At 40.9% G+C, this 17,334-nt stretch overlaps 1 protein-coding gene across 4 annotated transcripts in view; it reads left to right on the top strand.

Moving 5' to 3' along the window:
- The window catches only part of DIP2C (disco interacting protein 2 homolog C), a 159,198-nt gene extending 150,745 nt beyond the window's left edge, over positions 1–8,453 (top strand). For all 4 annotated transcript variants that reach the window (XM_053467787.1, XM_053467786.1, XM_053467785.1 and 1 more), the window contains 5 exons: positions 176–233; positions 1,161–1,235; positions 5,897–6,071; positions 7,158–7,281; positions 7,566–8,453. In XM_053467787.1, the coding sequence (XP_053323762.1) occupies positions 176–233; positions 1,161–1,235; positions 5,897–6,071; positions 7,158–7,281; positions 7,566–7,818 (685 nt within the window). In that variant the 3' untranslated portion in view covers positions 7,819–8,453. The remainder of the gene's footprint in view (positions 1–175; positions 234–1,160; positions 1,236–5,896; positions 6,072–7,157; positions 7,282–7,565) is intronic.
- Positions 8,454–17,334: the final 8,881 nt, after the last annotated feature.

The following is a 17,334-nucleotide window of genomic DNA, read 5'->3' as shown; positions in this document are numbered from 1 at the left end:
GCCATCACGTGGTGCTCTCACCTGCCATGTTTGCGACAGGGACTTAGTAGCCAACTGGAGGTTCTCAGATTTGTTTGTTGGTTGTGACGGGTCCTCCGTTCCTCGCCGCGTGGGATACATCTTATTTCTGGGGTTCTTCGAAGTGCGATACTAAGTGTCACGTCTGTTTTTCTAGGGTTCGATTGGTGGAAAGAGGATCTCCACACAGCCTGCCTCTCATGGAATCGGGAAAGGTACGTGTAAAGGTGGTCCGTTATTAAACAATATGGCTGAATGCAGTTATTGGTTGGGTTGTGTGCATATATGAAGGGTTAACGTGCAGATATAACCTACGGGCCAGGAATCTATCCCACATCACAAAGATCTTGATCCAAAGCCCGGCACATCAAGATACAACAAGAATTTTCCAATAATCTGCTTCAAAGTGGGAAAGGTCCTCTTCTCATCGTAGTAGCCGATGGAATGTTCTATCAGCAGGAATATTCCATTGCTTTTTTTAGGGGAGGGGGGTGTAAGCCAAACATCCAGAAGCCTCCTCCCAGAGACATTCAAGAGCTGTGGGTGGAATAAATAATCCAAGGGAACATTTGTTTCACAAGTGAATGTGATTTATAGCGCTCTGCGCATTGGGTTTTGCCCGAGGAAGAGGTTGACAGTAGGGCCAAGGAGTGATTTCACTCAATTACCCGTCACTTTGACCTCTGCAACGAGGACGTCTCATGTTAAAACCTTGCGTATTAATGTCATCCCTAAGAAAAGGCCGGCACGTTGAGAATAAAATGAATGAATTGGGTTAAAACCATAAAATAAGAAAGTATTACTTAGGAGGCAGATGTGATAAGGAGGTGGAAGCCATTGTATGGATATATGTTCTTCACCATCCATGGGCTCTGGTCCATGCAGCTCTTGATTCAGTTGAGAGGCTAGAAGGTTCTTTAATTTGTCATAGTACATGTTAGAATGAACCGAAAAGAAATGATACCTTTTATTGGGCCAACATAGCTGTAGAGCTACGTAAGTTTTTGGGACCTCATTGGTCTCTGCCCCTGATAGGGATCTCAAACCGCTGTGCTTCCTAACAATAGCCAAAAGTCCTCCCAATGCATCGAACGCAGCTTTATGTCCTTTTTTTTTAATGTCCTTTTTTTGTCTTCCGATAGATCCTTCCTGGAGTTCGTATAATTATTGCAAATCCAGAAACAAAGGGACCCCTCGGAGACTCTCATCTCGGGGAGGTGAGTAATGGCGGCCGCATGACTCTATCATTGTATCTGTTGAATCCTCGGGGCCGGTGACAGATTGGGATGACTTCTCCTGAGTTATTTCGCCCCTGGAGACGAAGTGACAGACGCGATTACGCCAATGATGATAAACACCTGTATGATGGATGATCCATAACAATGATTCATTTTAATCAGAAGAACATTCGTATTTCGGAGCTTCTTGATCGGAGGAGAAATCCGATTACCTTTTGGAGTCGAGAAGGAATTGTTTTCCCCCTAAGTGGCAAAATTTGAAAAATAGCGTAATTGGTTTTTTTTGGCCGCCTTTTGGATCAAAAGCAGGAAGGATCGGTAGAAGGGTGGAGCTTGATGGACTTGGGCCTTTTTTCTACCAAAATTACTAAGTTACTAGAGTCAGAGCCTCTCTTCTGATACCTTTGATTTCTAAATGGAGGAAGGCGGTCAAGATTTAATGATAAGATGCCATCTTTAGATATTAATTCACTACATCCATATCCAGAAAGCTTTCCCGCTCATCTGTCTTGAGTTACCTTTGGCCGAGACTGATGGGAGTTGCAGTCCACCAAGCTTGGCCTCTCTTTATCTAGATTTGGAACCCTTACAATCATTTCTTTTTTTGTGTGTGTGATTTGATCTGTGAAATCTTGTTTTTATTGCTTAGCAAACAGTAAAATAAGTAAGAGATTTGCCTCTCTGTTACATGTAGGCACAGATTGTACAGCACGTCGGAGTATGATGGCGCTATATATAAATTAAAAAAAATATAACATTGGCAGGGTTACATAGAGCTGAAATATCTCCTCTTTTTCGAAACCCCAGCCTTTCCTTACGTCCCAGAATGAGAAACTATTGTGTGTCGGGTCCTCAGACGCCCTTTGTCTCGGAGAAGGAGAGCTTTAATTAGCTCTTGGACACCGTCCATTGCCATGTCACCTAAATCAAGCGCCATGTCCTGTATAGTCAATTAGCAACCTGCGTGTCTCGTGTTAGGCTGCCTCGGTGGCAACATGAAGAAAGAAAGGGACATTTATCAGATTAATTACAACGCCGCATATTACGCTTCTCTTCCAAGTCTTCGCTCCTCTTCACATTTAACATCATGATTAACCCTTTTTTTTGCGGTGCATTACATTTCAAGCTCAAAAACATTAGGCTGTACTTTAATGCCGTAACACAGTTTCACATAAGTATGATATAATATGATTACAGTTGTAATTAAAAAGGATTAATAAGGACTTTAAATGCCTCTTAATGCATATAATCACAGAGTGGACCCTTTACGTTTTCACGTACAGCTATCTGCCGCGCAGGAGATAAGTCCAACCCAACACATCTCCTTCCATATATTATACTCACTGGTTAGTGATTTATTGATTTTGATCAAATGTATATTACATTACTGACAAAGTGCTTTAGTATGCATTCTTATTTAGGAGGCTGGAGTCTCTCTTTTAAACAAATCTAGCACTTTTCACAATTTCTAGTTCCATAGCCTGAAGAAACCCTTGTGCCGCGATGGCAGCCTCCTCCCTTCTGGCTCATACATGCTATTCTAGTTCATCCCAAAGCTGTTTTATGAGGTTATGGTCAGGGTTCTGCATGGGCCAGAAAGATCTTCCATCTATACGGGCCATTATTATGTGAACAGAGTCACAGAGCCACAAAAGGCCCTTCCTCACAATGTTCCTGTGTTGACATTGTGGCCAAAGGCACCACGTTCTGATCAATCCCTCCGTTTGTTTGCAAAGGGACAAAAATAAGAATTTATAGGGGACACACAGGGAAGGAAAAAGTCACCCACAGATTGTGCAGAGGGGATCAAGCTTAATCATCGTAATATTGTTTTAGTTATACACACTACTGTTTCAACTAGAAATGTCCTTGTTTTTGAAAGAAAGGCAAATTGTGCCTATTAAAGTAACATGAAATTGACCAGAAATCCAGCGCAGACAGGGTTAATGTTGTAAATGACTATTGTAGCTGGAAACGGCTGATTTTTAATGGAATATCTTCCATTATCACCCTTTATCACTCCCATCACTCCTGTGTTCCAATGGCCCTTTATCACTCCCATTACTCCTGTCTTCCAATGGCCCTTTATCACTCCCATCACTCCTGTCTTCCAGCGGCCCTTTATCACTCCCATCACTCCTGTTCCAATAGCACCTTGTGTTCGCTAATCCAAGTTTAAAAGGCTAATGATTGTTGGAAAACCCTTTTTGCAATTATGTTACAGGCAGAAATGTTTTCCATGGAAGCAGCTCAGTGACCCCAAACTTTTGAACAGTAGTTTCCCTCCCTTATTATTTAGGTTTATTCTAAAACTTTTTCATGCCTGGGTGTGTGCAAAATTCCAGATGGCCAAATGATGCCTGCGGGTTCTAAAACATTAAAATTCACCAAAAGCAAGAGAAAAAGAATGAAATACGACCATGCTAAGTTTAAATAATGTTCTTTTGGCTTGTTGAATATCCACAGAACATTCCCTACCCCGAGTTTTATGAATCGAGCAAAGAATGTTCAACTTTTTATTTTCCGATTAACTCTAAGTAAACGAGTCTGTATGCGTCGGCCGCTTTGCTTGGGATTGCAGTTTGGTTTTTATAAGTTCTGTAATTTTTTTGGCTTGGCGAGGCAGTGAACGTTCAGCTATGCGATTCATTCCGTCCCCAAGACAGTGACATTTACATTTAGTTTATCTGTGGCTGTTGCCTGGCAGGTAACGCTGGGGATGTGGACTGCGCATGCGTCACAAGCGTCCAGCGCTTTCTCTCCCAGTGACAAGGACCAGGATTGAACCCTGCCGGCCCGGCGTCCATCGAGCACGATGGACACTGGCCTGCCGAGAACGGGGTGACCTCCTACCAAACCACTCTGGTGGGGCCAAGCGACTCAATGGAGTCATGGAGCCACAAAACCAGGAGAGACCGGCGGGGCTGTCACTTCTAATAAAAATGAGCAGTCGTTGCATTGGTTTTCTCTACTGATGTCTCTGTTCAGCCAATGAAATGCTACTGCCAATGGGACTATCCAATTAGCCGCTGTAGTGATAAGATCCCCTTTTATCTTGGTACCAGAATCACTTTCTTCTTCATCGATGGGGCAGATGCTGAATCTTGTGTCCCCACGTAAGATCTACAAGCTTCCCCTTCTTAGTAACTTTTTTGTTGTTCTCCTCCCGGGCACTAGGGGCGCTCTGCCTTCTCCCCATAACATAGTTTCCATCTCCATAATCCGCTCAGATGTCTTGTGATCAGCGATCAAAGTGATCTGGAAAGGCAATAATGGTTAGAAAGCGGATTACAAGTTGCTTTTGATTAGCGACGGGACATTAATGAGGTTTCGTTACCCCCGTGGCTGAGCGTTGTGCCCCCCCCCTCGCTTCGTACATAAATACTTTTGTTTTTCCTCTAAAAAAAAATCAAATGTGAAATGACATTGCGATTAACTTGTATCCGAAGCGTTTTGTCTGTTATGTTAATAGGCTTTCTGACGATAAATGCGTCCCTTTTATGTTAAGATGCAAAGACAATTAAGTACATTTAATTACTAAACGTTGCCGAGCTCTAGCGTTCGGAATGTGGATAATTAACGTTTTTTGGGGCAGCAGAACGGCGTTAGGAATCAGACTCACCCGTCTCTATACTGGTTTTTACATTAACGCTCCGTAAAGCAATGCTCGTTATTCCCCGAATGTAATTAAACATAGAGCATATATGTGAGCGCACAGGCACTGCTGCTCATGCGCGGGCATCTTATTTATATAGGGGCTGGGATGTTTGTCCCCCTCCAGAGACTAATGGCGATACACATGTCATAACCCACATACATGTCCTCTGTTACATTGTTAGAGCCATCGTCATGCTTGTACTTAGGTTCCAGTACAGGGTGATGGAAGAGGAATTTATGTAGGTGAGTCTGATTTAGAAATAAGTATCTTTTTCACCTAACGTACGCTTTTCTGGGGGAGATGATAGAATGTTTACCGTTCTAGACGGATAAAGAATGTTAAGGTTATAGATTCTTTTTCAGAAAAGACCATTTTTGATACTTTAATAGTCTTACATTTGTTCATACTGTATTATAGAGGATCTGTCACGACATAAGGATGTGTAGTAGTGTGTAATGGTGTGTGGGGAATAAAATCAGCAATGTATAGGTATTAAAAGCCCCCGCGTACTGTAGATATATCGTATTGGGAGAGGTATCAGGATTCCAAGGTCCGTGTAATGATTCCTTTTCCATCTTGGCCATTGTTAAGTCGCTGCTTGCTGTTGATTGGATCAGGCAGCCTTTATAAAGAGGGGGGGAGGGACTTCAGGACCGGAAACTCATCAGATGATGATAGTTGTGTCTCCCAGTGAACTTTTAAACCTAATATCTCCCAAAACAGTTACATTGAATGACAACCAAAAATCTGTCAGTAATTTTAATTTAATAATGCAATAAACCGAGAAAATGGCCGTTCCACATTAGAGCCAGATGGGTTCCTTACTGTGTTACTTTATTGTCTTTATTAAAATCACCCTATGACCCTATTGCCTCTGTAGGGGAACACACAATCACTCATACAGCTTGTCACAAGTTAATTATTTTTGTAGCCCCCATGGTTGTTTGTCATTTAGAATATATATATTTTGTGTTTTCTTTAGATTTGGGTGCACAGCATCCACAACGCCAGTGGGTATTTCACTATATACGGCGACGAGTCCCTGCAATCCGATCACTTCAGTTCAAGGCTCAGCTTCGGAGACACGCAAACTGTTTGGGCGAGAACGGGTTACCTGGGCTTTTTAAGAAGAACGGAGCTGACCGATGCAAACGGAGGTAAGGCTAACAATTTGAAGGACTCTTTAAAGTCGGAAGCTCAAGGATGCCGGTTTAAGGAGACCATCAACATACCGGTGTTCTGTCCATTTGGACGGAATCTGTGGGTATCTGCGTGTGTTGTGTGGACGAGGTGTGACGTTGTGTCATGCTCTGCACAAATTAACTAAATTTATTAGGCACAATATCTAAAATATCTCATTTATATCTGCAGAATTAATGGACTTTGTATAATTACTGTTGTTGAGATGTTGGTTCTTTTGTGGTGGTGGCTCCTTGCTTTCTTGTGTCTAGAGGGAGGCCAAGTGTACCCCACTGATGAAGCCAGTGAAGGCCGAAATGTACATCTGGGGTTGCTGGTTCCCTCGTGCTGAGGAAATTTGCCTCACATTTTGGTTCTGGACTGCCATTTTAGATGAAGATTTTTCCTCTGTAATGGCACAAGAGAGCTAAAATGTGAGATGCTTCCATGCGGGGACGCGCCATAAGACAGAGTATGAAGCGGCTGTCTGTTCTTGGCGAGCACCTCATACTCTTTTTGGGTGAATGTGCCATCTTTCATTGTAATGAGGCTCCCCTCCCCCCAGGGACCTCTCCACTAGCAATTCCTCCTTTCATGGTGCGCAAAGGGCGAGGAAGAAACTGCTACTGGAAAGGTCTTTACCATCTGCTGAGCAGACCTCCATCTTCATCACAGCAAGTCCCTTGTGGCTTTTGATGGGACTTAAGAGACAACTGCTGTGGGCCCCTAAGGTAACCCTGGGACAAGGACAACTGCCCCTGTTTCCCTGTGTTAATGACAGCCCTATGTGGTGGTTTGGAGAAAACATTGGGACGCTGGCCCCTTTCTACCTCCTCTAAGGGTTACATGCTTATATAGGTAGAGAGGAGGTAGCAAGATGTGGCTCTGGTGTCCTGGATTAAGGTGGGAAGTGGGTAAGAGTGGCTCAGCCTGGGTGATGAGTTTTGTCAGGAATTGAGGTGTGTAATCAGTTGTGTATGTTGTTGAAATTCCTGGAAGGGGGAAATATATCATACGATATGCAGACATCGCCCTATTTAATATTCTGCTTCGTTTGCGCATAGAACGCCATGATGCCCTGTACGTGGTTGGTGCTCTGGATGAAGCGATGGAGCTGCGAGGGATGAGGTATCACCCAATTGATATAGAGACATCGGTGATAAGAGCGCATAAGAGTGTCACAGAATGGTGAGTGTCGTCTGAGTAACTACAACGTTCTTTTCTCAGTGAACCAGACTCCTGATTGGAGACCAACAATTTAGGTCCGGCCAATACAAAACCTGAATAAAACCAGCATTTTTCTTCATATAAACGTTCAGCCTCTCTACAGCCTAAAACGTTTATGTTTTCACGACGATTGCACCAAATGTTGCCATTTTGCCCCAGAATATGGCCCTTGTGTGGGCATTTTGGTTCTTTTTCCCTGACTAGGCCAGCGTAATCACTCACCTTTTATTTTCTTCTCTCTCCAGTGCGGTGTTTACCTGGACTAACTTGTTGGTGGTGGTCGTTGAACTTGAGGGATCTGAGCAGGAAGCCTTGGATCTGGTACCGCTGGTAACCAACGTGATCTTGGAAGAACATTACCTGATCGTAGGTGTGGTAGTGGTGGTGGACATTGGTGTCATTCCTATCAACTCCCGTGGAGAGAAACAGCGTATGCACCTACGAGATGGCTTTTTGGCAGATCAGCTCGATCCCATTTACGTGGCCTACAACATGTAGTCTTGTACATTTTACGGCTTCCATGGACTTTATTATAGGTGTATAAATTTCTTTTTTTGGTGTCCACTGAAACAAATCATGTGCAAATAAGGGGATAACCATGTTCACAATGGAGCATTTTTGTTATTATTATTATCTACGGATTTGTCATAATTGGCCAGAAGAAATGTGAACTTTTTTGTTTCGTTTTTACCACTGCATTTAAGCACCAAGAGAGATTTTTAGGTACGTGTCCTTCCTCCGTGTAAACATCGAGTACCGCAGGGGTCTCCACCGTATTGCAACCCAATCCGGCACTCAGACTATTTCAAATTGTCGATTTTTAGGTCTGTTTTTATTTTCTCCGCTTGCGTGTCTATCCGATGCTAGTAGGATCCACTTGTTTTAATTAGGTTGCTACAAATTTTGTGAAAGGGGGGCTTTTTTAAAAAAAAAAATTAGTTTATTGCTTGGGAAAAGTCGGTGGGGAAAAAGAAATAACGAAATATTTTATGCCATTTCTCAAGACATAAGGTACGAAAAAAGCATTGTCATGGGGGTTATATAGCGGTGTCGGCTTAAACCGGCTAAGGATACGGCCTCACGTTCCTCCGTTACGCCATCTGATTTTTAACGTTCCAAGGATAAAAAAAAAAAAAAAAGAGCCCCCCCACCCCAAAAAAAGCTAACACTGCTATCTGTAAACGACCGGGGACTGACTTTAATGATTGTTGTATTTTAAAGCCGCTATTGTTTAAAAGCAGGGTGATTCTATATACCGTATATAAATATATATGAAAATATATATATATATAATATAATATATATCTATATATTATAAGATATATATATCTATATAATATAAGATATATATATATATATATATTTATATATATAATATAAGATATATATATCTATATAATATAAGATATATATATATATATATATATTTATATATATATTATTGTTGGTTACAAGCATTGTTCTAACAAATATATATCTATATTATATAATAAAATATATATATCTATGTTATATATATATATATATATAGCTAGTGCACAGCAAGCTTAACCCTTTAAGTGCCGGGAGGGACTGTCCTTTCTTAGGGTGCAGTGCTTTGCACACCCCCTGTGCCCTTAAAGAGCTGATATATCATAGTATAATCCTAAAACGCTCTGCACAACCATTAATTAACATAAATTAAAAAAAAAAGCACACAAATCCAAATGAACCGTTCATCTCCAATCTAGAGAGTAATATAAAAAATAAAATGATTATTGGTTAACGAGAGAAATTTTAAGAGAAAAGAAAATTATATATAAATATATATATGTAAAAGGGTGGACGTCTGGCAGTTTTATCTTTGTACTTAACTAAACAGATAAAATAAGTTAACTTCTCTTTATATGTAATTATGTATAAAACGCTTAATTTATTTTGATCTCTTTAGAAGTAAAAACAAAAAAAAAATGACATTCAAGAAAGTGAAAACTCTTGTAATGTTTGCTAATATAAAAAAAAAGTGTTGTATTATCTTGAGTGGATAGTATCACATCAAATATATATATATATGAAATAGAAATTCACTAACGGGTTATGGGCAAGGGAAATATTCTAACATTTAGGGTACGGTACATGTCACTTGCATGGTCTCTCTCTCCCACTGTATATATCTGAGTGTTATTCACAAACATTGTAAAGAAAGTGCAATCACAAATTGCCTGTTTTCCCCTTAAAAAAAAAAAAACACAAACAAAATAAAATAAAACAAATTATTCTAGATACCAGCAAGTGGATTCAATGCCGTCCTTTAGATGACGGGACAGGCATACGGCTGAAATGCACTAACATTTTATTTTCCTTCCTTGAGGTTTATATACCGATCAGGACTTATATCCATGACCTTATCTGAATTATTTTTTTTTATGTAATAAAACCATTCAGTAAGAATAAGTAGGGTCTGCGCAGAATACCTCTTATTGATATCGTGCATCTCACTCACTGTATGCGCCCGGGAAGGGCCTGAGGTTTGGACGTTGAATAAGGTACAGGGTTACCGGGTCGGTTCTGATGTTTTTGTAGAATCGGAACCCTTCTGGAACATCGTCAAAGAATAAGCATTTTGGGTGCTGAGTGGATCTCATTGTATTGCATGCCCTCCGGCACTAGCGGGGTTAAATGGTATATCTGGAAATATTCTGGGGAGTTTTAAGTGGGTTTTTGCCCTTTTGAACCCTGAGCAGGAATATCTCGTAAAGACCACTTGGTACATAGAGTACGGCCAAAATTCCACACCGTTCCCGAAGCATCGTGAAGAATTGTGATTAAAACTAGTATTTTCTCCCGAGAAGGAATTGCAGTTTCCGTTTTGTATTTATTTGCGGTGGTAAAATACTGTGAAGGTAAAACCGGTGCCGTTGTGTTTTCTTAAGATCTAATTTTTTTCTGATTTTAATGAGGTGTCCCCTCCATCGACCTGTTAACGTTCATGATCCATACGCCTAGAATACAATCTGCTGCCAGAGGGTGCTTAAGGCGTTAATTACTGCCGGCGGCTCCTCAGAGGTTAACGGAGGGGTGAGACAGCATAACTATAGCCTAAACTGTACCAATCCTGCTGTTTTTCAATCTTTCTTTTTCTTTTGGTGCCCAAAAAACACAAATCTATTATCATCATATTATCATATATAGGTATATTCAGCACTCTTCCTTAAAGATGCTGTTCCACCCGCTGCGCTGAAATTAACACCTCTGCGACTAGACGCATCATTCCCGGTGCTGTTAAATGCTGAAACCCTACCGAAAAATAATTCTTTAACCACGTAACATTTTGCTTCATTCATCATTTTGCCAGGAATGCTTATATGTGACATAAAAGCAAGAACTGAGTGGTTTATAATAGATTATAGAGTATAATTATAGATTATATAAAAAAAAGCTCCTTACAAGTTTATTTTTAAGGGATTAAACCTTAAAAGGAAAGAATAAAATGCCAGGTCTGCTATGGTTTACGTAACATTCTAGAGAGTCCGATTAATGTGTTGTGTAAGTGGAACAGCACCTTTAACTAGTGCCCCACGGTATGTATATATGGTCAGCCGCGACGCGATCGAGTACCGGGAATATAGATATAAACCGGTTCGCCCAAGATTTGATTGTGCACATCTAGAACGGATGCCTTCAGAGTCGGGAATCAGAAATCTAGAACCGTTCCCTTGTGCGGTTACGTGGGTTCCGGAGCTCTAACACAGAACTTTTGTTATCGTAGTAAAGACGTCCTTATACAGCTTATCTCTCATGCCCGTGCAGTGTTACGTTCGGAGTCTCTTTAAGTTTATTAGCAGAAAGTGAAAGCGATTTCTCGTGGCTGGCGTCTTCTGTTTCGTTTCATTGGGCAGGTCGTGCCTTTAATACGATGGTAATTATCGACTAGCAGTAACGTTAGAACCTCTGTTCTCTGTGTGTTTATCGCTCGGTAGTCCTGTTGATGAATGCAGCAATTTCGTGAGATTGCAGAAAACACACATTTTATACGACAATTTTAGCGCTATGTGTCAATGGGAATTTAGCATTGTCTTTAAGGAACATTTTAACACAAATTAATTAAGAATCTGATGTCTGGTGGATCTCCATGGCTGCTTATAAGTGCGAAGGGCAACATCATTTTCCGTAGAGAAAGATTTAAACTTCCCGACCTCACTGCGCATCATGAAGGGCAAACCCCGGTGAGCTACTTCTGCGTGCTGAGCTGGCCCTGCAAACTGTATTTATTAAATCAGTGAGAAGTCTCTTCCCTCTATCTATGGATTATGTAGGGCCTGCTCAGCCCTTCCTGCCGCAGGAGCCTCCGATGGTTGGCCCTTCATATGTGAATAGCTGGGTAGTCTACCTGGAGCTCTCCCTCTTCTGAAGGAGTGGTTTTGTGAGGGGGCAGGACCAGGCAGCTGGGAGTGGGTGGGGGATGGGAGGGGATTGGGCGGAGAGTAGGCAAGGCTAAGAGCCACTCCCCTATTTTAGAGAAAGAAGAAAGTGGCTCAGAGACTCCAAAGTTCTGCTTTCTGTTTGTGCCGTCATTAGAGGTCCTGGGCTGGGTCATACAACATTTTAGCTGCAAGGAGAGAAATGTATTTACGTTTACCCCCGTCTGTGGGGCATTTGTTTTATGAAGGACATCAGATCTGATAATGCTAGCGTATCAGGCAGTGAACGTTGGGTATGTTAACCCTCTAGGGGAATTGGTGGCTGATATGTCCCTGGAATCCACAGGTTGTGCCGATGGGTGCTTATATCAGATATCTTCAATGTCATGCTGCCAATTAGTAAATTCTTCAGTGGATTCCATTGGCGATCATATTTGGCTTTTACCAGCAGATAGGAATCTGATATCGTTCCACACTAAAGGGCTCCTTTAATGAAAGCACATCGCAGGAAAGCTTTCTGCCTCAAATTCAAAAGGATCTGATTGGCGAGATATTTGTGTTTTCAAAATGATGATACCACATCGTAGCAACCTTGTAAGAGCTTTAAACCAAACCAAAGGCGCGATCAGAACCCGAGTCCCGCAGCCCTGCAGCTGCCTACGCTCAAAACCACTTTCACCGTTGTCTTGATTTTGCCGCTGCAAACATATATGTGCTTTTTTTTTGGTTTTAATGTATTTTTAATTATTTTGTTTTATTTATGTAAAATCCTACATGATTGAATTCACATTTCGGAAAAAAAAATAATTAAATTTACGTTTTCAAATATACAGGATACGAGAGGCTTTTATTTATAGTCTTTTTGGAAGCGATTTCATGGTAATGCAATGTGGTAGCCGAGTAACGCCGTACCTTTCTTCTTCAAATTGTCATTCAAAAGTAACTTCATGGTGTTTTTTGTGAATTTTTTTTTTTTTTTTATAATTAACACAATTGTTATCTGGATAGTGGAGTTTAAGTATAAAAACAGAATGAGGACAGCTTTTAAAACCAGAGGTGCCACCTGCTCAGTCCTTTTTAAAAATAGGTGAAGCCCATAATGCCAGCATCTGACCTCAGGTATTCATTGGGGAACATGGAAATGTTGACCTGTTGGGACGGAGGTAGATACCCCACTCGCGGAAGGCAGGAACATGTAGCAGTCCGTGTCATCTCAAAAGGGTGTGGAAACCTTGGTTGGGTTTTGTATCCAAAATGTTCTTCTGTTGCGCCCATCGCTCATCAACGCGCCGGCCAATGGTTTTGAGAAACAGCAATAACGGAAGATTGTTCTGTAATCGAAAAACTGTACTGTAGATAAACCATCCATGGAATCTTGTAACATGTATTGTCTCGTGACCTTGTGCTTTTTTTGAAGTCCGATGAAACCTTGTAACCGACTGGATGCACAGAGAAGATTACCACCGTGAACCGTACACCGCACACTCCAACCACGCCGAAAGGTTCCTCATGGTGCTTGTTTAATTCTGCTTGACACTTTACCCAAAGGGAAGAGCCTCCCTGTTATCAGTTGAATGTTAGCAGCGTTATTCCATAGAGAGTGTCGACTGGTTTCGGGATCTTAAATTTTACTCAGCCGATCACAGCTGAAAACTAGAGAAAGGAAAAAAAAAATAATAAAGAAAATTTTTATGTGCAAAATACAGCAACCTTCCTGTATGTTAAATCACCAGTACGCTTTGTACATCTGTGATAACGCCTGTTTTATATTCAAATGAAGAAATAAAAGCTTTTATTTTTGTTGCTCTGAAAAAAGAGTTTTGGTCTTGTTTTCCTCCGATGTCTCTGAGATCAGTCTCATGTCCATGGATGCCGAAAAGAACAAGAAGTTACAGACATCCTCACTTAGTCTCGGCGAGGCCAATTCTAACGCCATCTTCTGGCCCAGCGCTGTATATAGAAAATCGGCATTAACAAAAAAAAAAAATCAGTGTATTTCATTTTGTTCCAACCTTATCTGCAGATCTGGAGGCGGCCATTGCTGTCAGTCATGTGATATTTGAGGTGACTTTCCCTGCTCAAACACCACACTGAGCTGATGCTTTATGGCAATGCAAATGAAGTCCGTTCCTCCATAGACGTTCATCAGTCACAGTGTCTGACTAAAACCTAGCCATTCTTTTGATTACTACATGCAGTATGATAAGGAGTCAAGGTGTGTCTTGTACATTGGGCTAAAATAACAGAGCGAGTTTTAAAACAGCATAACGATACACTGTTTTCGTGTCATTCTAAAATGAAATATATCTTGTAACAGTTGTGGCAACTGAGAATGTTGATCTAGTTACTGAGACACGGTACAATGAGAAAAATGACCGGGACATATCAATAGCGGGGTACTCTTTATATAGAAGAGACAGAAAGGGCAAGAAAGGGGGAGGGGTGGCCCTATATGTGAAAAGTAACATAAAATCTAACTTAATACAAGTTGGTGAGGAGAACATAGAGTCGGTTTGGGTTACAGTACAATGTGTGATTTATAGACCCCCAGGACAAGTAGAAGAACTAGATAATCTACTAGTGGAGGAAATAGCTAAAATGACAGTGAAGGGGGATGTTATAATCATGGGTGACTTTAATCTCCCTGATGTGAACTGGAAAACGAAAGAAGCTGGTTGTACCTGGAGTGCGGATATTCTGAACTCCCTACTGGGATTATCTTTAAAACAAGTAGTTAAGGAGCCAACTCGTAAGGAGGCCATATTGGATTTAGTGTTCACAAATGGAGATTTGTTAACGGATATTTCTGTAGGTGAAAGTTTGGGGTCTAGTGATCATCAGTCTGTGTGGTTTAATATACCACACCACACAAAAACAAAAGTTTTAGATTTTAGAAAAGCTGACTTTTCTAAAATGAGAATATGTATAGAGGAGTCATTATCAGACTGGGACAATTTAAATGGCGTTCAGGAGAAATGGGATTTTGTAAAAGCTGTTTTATTGAAGATAACAGAAAATTGTATTAGGTTGGTCAGTAAGAGTAAAAAATGTAAGAAACCGCTGTGGTACTCTGCAGAAGTGGCCAAAATAGTAAAAGACAAGAAGTTAGCCTTTAGTAGATACAAAAATACCCAAAGTGAGGAAGATAGACAGACAGATCTATAAAATTAGGCAGAAAGAGGCAAAGAAAGTTATAAGAGCTGCCAAATCACATGCAGAAGAGCGAATTGCCCTCTCAGTAAAAAATGGAGATAAAACATTTTTTAGATATATAAATGAGAAAAGGAAAGTCAAACAAGGATTAGTTAGACTAAAAACAAAAGGAATATATATAGAAGAGGATAAAGGTTTAGCTGACTGCCTCAATGAATATTTCTGTTCAGTTTTTACAGATGAAAATGAGGGAATGGGACCTCAGGTAAAAAGACTGAATCGTTTGAAATATGTGAGTTTATTGAGGCGGAGGTTCTACTTCAGTTGTCCAAGGTAAAGACAAATAAGTCGATGGGGCCTGATGGGATACACCCCAAGTTATTAAAAGAGCTTGGGGCAGTACTAGAAAAACCGTTAACTGATATATTTAACGAATCATTGGTAACGGGGATTGGAAAGTAGCGAAAGTTGTGCCCATTCACAAAAAAGGCAGTAGGGGGGAGTCGGGCAACTACAGGCCAGTTAGTCTTACATCTGTAGTGGGGAAATTAATGGAAACAATGTTAAAGGAAAGGATTGTTGAACATCTGAAGTCACATGGGTTTGAAGATCAAAAATAACATGGGTTTACCTCAGGAAGATCCGCCAAACAAATCTCGCGGTGGTGCAGTAGACATTGCGTATCTGGATTTCAGTAAGGCCTTTGACACCGTGCCACATAGAAGACTTATAAATAAACTGCAATCTCTGGGTTTAGATCCCAATGGTCAGAGCTGTGGCAATTGGCATTTAATGTGGATAAATAAAAAGTAATGCACCTGGGGCATAAAAACCCAAGGGCAGAGTATAGAATATGTGATACGGTCCTAACCTCAATGAGTGAGGAAAGGGATTTAGGGGTAATTATTTCTGAGGATGTAAAGGTAGGCAGACAATGCAGTAGAGAAGCAGGTAATGCGAGCAGAATGCTTGGTTGTATAGCGAGAGGTTTTAGTAGATAGAGGGAAGAGCTCGTGCCGTTGTACAGAGGACTGCTGAGACCTCACTTGGAGTATTGTGTACAGTAATGGAGACCGGATCTCCAGAAGGATATAGATTTGTTGGAGAAAGTTCAGAGAAGGGCGACTAAAATGGTTAAAGGATCTTTACATATACAGCCTGGAAGAAAGACGTGACAGACGGGGGATATGATAGAAACATTTAAATACTGAAACGGAAACAAGATAAAGGAAGAGAGTTTATTCAAAAGAAGAAATACTACTGCAACAAGAGGACATAGTCTTAAGCTAGAGGAGCAAAGGTTTAAAGGCAACATCAGGAAATATTACTGTACTGAAAGGGTAGTGGACTCATGGAATGGCCTACCAGCAGAAGTGGTAGATGTTAATACAGTAAAGACATTTAAGCAAGCATGGGGTAGGCAATAAGGCTAATCTAGATATGACAGAAAAGACCAGGGACTAAGGAAAGTACTCAGAAGTTGGGCAGACCGGATGGGCCAAACGGTTCTTATCTGCCATAATTTCTATGATTCCTACTCATTATCTCTGCCCTGTTAAGTTGCTGATTGCTGTTGAATGGTTCAGGCAGCCTTTGTGGGGTGAGTAGAACGGAGTGAACTTCAGAACTGGAAATTAATCTTTTTTTTTGTTCTTACATATATCACAGTTATTCCCAACTATCTCTCTGTATTTGCAGTAATATTATATTGATGAGGGCATTCAAAATCCTATAATTGGTTACAAAACCAAATATATAGTTAAAAATAAAACTGTATTTTTGCACTTCAGCTCAGGTGCACAGATTCCAGCAGTAACAGCAGCTGCTGTGACATCATAGCTCTGTGATGCAATAAAGGCGAAGCTGCGTGTATCTGTGCAGGACGCAGGCTCAGATCAACACTTTGCTGGATCGATAGACGAAGCAAGATGTTGCTGTTGGTTATATTATTTCTGCTGTTGCCGGACGTTTGCCCCGCTCCGCTGCCTGCCGATCGGAATGATGATGATGACGGCAAGCTGCTAACGATGGTCACTGGACCAAAAGAGCTGCCGAAGAACAGCCTGGACGGCTTGGATATGAAATGGATCCTTATTATCGGATTAGCGGTAGTTCTATCACTTTGCCTGTGCTGCTGCCTGCTTGGATTCCTTATCTACAGCTATAGAAACCGCAAACCTGAGGAAAAGGGCAGCCTGCCCCGAGCCTAGGAAAGATCCGGACCAAGAATATTCCAGTTCTTACTGTCTGTGTTCGTTAAATAATAAATATGTTGCACTTGCAACTTGAAAAGTTATTTTACTCTGTTGTGTATATGTTATATAATATAATTATATGATCATTATATATACTGTATATCATCAGAAAAGCTCTGCATGATCTAAACTGCAATCTCTGAGTTTAGATCCCGATGTTGTTGAATGGATCAGAAAACGGAGGGTTGTAGTGAATGGCGGATATT

The sequence above is a fragment of the Spea bombifrons genome, chromosome 5 (genome assembly GCF_027358695.1).
Source record: "Spea bombifrons isolate aSpeBom1 chromosome 5, aSpeBom1.2.pri, whole genome shotgun sequence".
NCBI classification, from domain to species: Eukaryota; Metazoa; Chordata; class Amphibia; order Anura; family Pelobatidae; genus Spea; species Spea bombifrons.
Note: the sequence above shows the minus strand (reverse complement) of the source record. Positions and strands in the feature narration are given on the sequence as shown.